Below are 3,371 nucleotides of genomic sequence, written 5' to 3'. Positions count from 1 at the left end.
GAAAGTAGTCAAGTGCAAAAAATGGAAGAAGAGCCAGAAAGCATAGATCTACATGGTCTGGACATTCTGGAACTAGAACTAGCCTACAAAAAGAGAGCATATGACACAATATCTGAGACTCAACTAAATAAGCCCGAATTGGTCATCTCAAGAGCCTACCACCAACACCAATTAGGGATAAAACCAGGAAGTAATTGGGACAGCAGCCTGCGTCCAAAGGATTCCAAAAAGAGAGGAAGGAAAACAGATCTCCAGAGAACAATCGAGATTGGGAAAATTCTGGTGGATTTAGGCAGATATGCGAAGTTGACGAAGTACTACAGGCCCTCCAATATTAGTTGAGCCATGAAGCTTGTATCCTAGAACTTAAGAGGGCTCAACAGCCCTGGAAAACTCAGGATGTTAAAAAATATGATCAAAATGGAAAAACCGCAGATGTGCTTTCTCCAGGAAACTAAATGCAATAGTTCTACTCTGGGTAACATTCTCTCAAAAGCTTGGCCAGGGTGTAGATCAGTTGCTGTAGATGCCTCGGGAGCCTCAGGGGGGCTTGCTATAGCATGGAATACCTAAGCGGTAACTCTCACTGATTTTCATGCCTCTCATCATCTCATACAGGCGGCCTTTCATATTATGGGTACCAATATTCATGGTAACTTATCTAACGTCTATTTTCCGCAAGACACAGGAAGCAAAATCGCGCTCCTTGAAACTATAGAAGCGCTGAGTGGCAGGGGATTTTAACATGATTACCAAAATCGAGGAAAAGATAGGAGGGAGAATCAGAATGGAACCAGAAGTTGCTCGCTTCAAGGACTTCATCCAAAATGCCTCTCTCATAGACATGTCGTTCTGTAATGGCACCTTCACCTGGAGCAATCGCAGAGCTGGCAAGCATCAAATTGCCTCTAAATTGGATCGCTTTCTCCTCTCAGACAATGCGGTGCATCTTGGAGGAGATTTCTCGGTTGCAATACTTGCACACACCGGTTCGGATCACTGGCCGATTGCTCTGCAATGGCAGAGACCAGGGGACTTGAAAAAAAGACCCTTCCGATTTGAGGGGTTTTGGCTCACACACCCTGCATTCAAGGACTTTGTAAAAATCATCTGGGCCTCTTTCATCCCTCCAGAAGGAGAAAAAATGTATCAGTTTCAACAGAAGCTACGATTTCTAAAAAGTCACCTGAAAAGATGGAATAGGGAGACCTTTGGAAATATATTTAAGGCGGAATAGGAGCTACATCAGGAATTGGTGGATCTCCAACAGAAAATAATCACAGCAGGGCACACGGAGGCAACGCTGGATCAGGAACGGCACATTCAAAATCAACTTGAAGAGAGGAGAAAGTAGGAGGAAATTTACTGGAGGCAAAAGTCCAGGGTCCGGTGGCTGAAGGAGGGGGAGAGCAACACCAAATTCTTCCACAGAACCACGGTGCAGAGAAGGATGCATAATAATATACCCTTCATTCAGAATCAAGAGGGGGCTAAAGTAGAGAAGCATGAGGAAATCGAAGAGGTACTCCTCAATCATTTCCAACAGGTTCACCAAGAACAAGCAGAAGATCGGCAACAGGCTATTGGAAAGATAATCAGCAATGTGCCAAAACTCATTACGATGAAACATAACGAGCTGCTCATGCGCCCTATTCTCCTCCACGAAGTAGACGAGGAAATGTCCCAGCTCAAAGAAGGTAAAGCCCCTGGCCCAGATGGTTTCACAACCACGTTCTTTCACGCTTTCTGGGACATGATTAAGTTGGAGGTTTGGCAGATTGTAGAGGAATCAAGGGCCCTGCGCTGGCTTCTCCCCTCCCTCAACTCCACCTTCATTACTCTCATCCCTAAAGAGGAGAATTCCATCACCCCTGACAAATTCAGGCCTATAGCACTTTGTAATGTCAACTATAAATTCATATCTAAAGTTATTGCAAATAGGTTAAAACCCCTCTTACCTATGCTCATCTCTCCGGAACAGTCGGGGTACGTGGAAGGCAGACAGATAATGGATGGCATTCTCCTCACACACGAGATTCTTCACTCTCTCAAGCACTCTAAACAAGCTGGTATGTTACTCAAACTGGATCTCTCTAAAGCTTTCGATAAGCTCAGCTGGACTTATATTCAACACATGCTGAAAGCGTTTGGATTTTGTTCTATGTGGGTTCGCTGGATCATGAGCCTTATCACTTCCACTCATTTCTCCATCCTTGTGAACGGCATCCCCTCCCGCCCTTTCAAACCCTCTTGAGGTATCAGATAAGGGGACCCCCTTTCCCCCTTCCTCTTCGTTCTTATGGCTGAAGGTCTTGGCAGACATATCAAGCATGCCCTCCATTCTCAACAGCTTAAAGGCATCTCTATCCACAACTCTCCTGCTACCTCTCATCAGCAATTTGTTGATGACACCATGCTTTATGGCTACCCCTCTATACAGGAAGCCTCTAGTTTAAAAACCCTTCTCAACGACTTCTCTGAAGCCTCAGGCACCCACGTCAATTGCTCCAAGTCGCAAATCTTCTTCTTCCACACCCCTCCTTCAGTCAAATCTGCTGTCTCCCGCATTCTAGGCTTCCCCTCTGCTTCTCTCCCCTCTAAATATCTAGGGGCTCCCCTCACTGCCTCAGCCATAAAGCAGCCCACTTGGCACTCTCTTCTAGAGAAGCTCGACTCAAAGCTCAATCTTTGGACTTACTGCTCTCTAAATCTAGCCAGTCGGGTAGTGCTCATCAAGTCTGTCCTGCAAGCCATGCCTCTTTACCTTTTTTCTATCCTAGCTACACCAAAGTGGGTCCTAAAAAGAATAAGGAACCTACAGTGTGACTTTCTTTGGGGCAACTCTGCTACTAATCGAAAGTGGGCTCTGGTAAAATGGACCACTGTCTGCATGCCCAAAGACAAGGGTGGCATCAGACTAAGAGACCCAGAGTATAGCAACACCATTATGAATGCCAAGATCTGGTGGCAATGGATGACTAATCCAGATAAGCCGTGGGCAAAAATCTGGACCACCAAATATGCCAATAACAGACCTCAAGAAGAGCTCATCAGATTCACTCCCACCGAAAAAGGGTCGCTAATCTGGAATGCGGCCAAGCAGCACTATCAGCTCATTCAACAGCATAGCTTCTGGGAAATTAGGAATGGTCGTACGGCTAGATTCTGGACAGATGCCTGGAACCAAATGCCTAAGTTCTCAAGTGTTCTTCATCCATCTCTGGTTCCGGACATGCAGGATCAACAGCAGGTTAAAGTCCAACAATTCTGGATGTAGGAGACGGAGCATGGGTTCAGAAAATGGAGACGGAGCAATCAAATAATCAACAACACTAATATTCAGGAAGTAGCAGAATTTGAGAAAGAGTTAA

General features: G+C 45.5%; 1 protein-coding gene across 1 annotated transcript; it reads left to right on the top strand.

Moving 5' to 3' along the window:
- The first annotated feature begins 787 nt into the window (after positions 1-787).
- Positions 788-1,237, top strand: LOC149175179 (uncharacterized). The gene has a single exon (XM_089421064.1). The coding sequence runs from the start codon at positions 788-790 to the stop codon at positions 1,235-1,237; it is 450 nt and encodes a 149-aa protein (XP_089277190.1).
- Positions 1,238-3,371: the final 2,134 nt, after the last annotated feature.

Source organism: Pinus tabuliformis, chromosome 4_1 (assembly GCF_031772625.1).
Source record: "Pinus tabuliformis cultivar Carrire ecotype Pingquan chromosome 4_1, CPIR1, whole genome shotgun sequence".
In the NCBI taxonomy this organism is placed as follows: Eukaryota; Viridiplantae; Streptophyta; class Pinopsida; order Pinales; family Pinaceae; genus Pinus; species Pinus tabuliformis.
Note: the sequence above shows the minus strand (reverse complement) of the source record. Positions and strands in the feature narration are given on the sequence as shown.

Bases quoted from the DNA above. Each gene is read 5' to 3' on its own strand.
- LOC149175179 (XM_089421064.1), top strand. From the start codon at position 788: ATGGAACCAGAAGTTGCTCGCTTCAAGGACTTCATCCAAAATGCCTCT.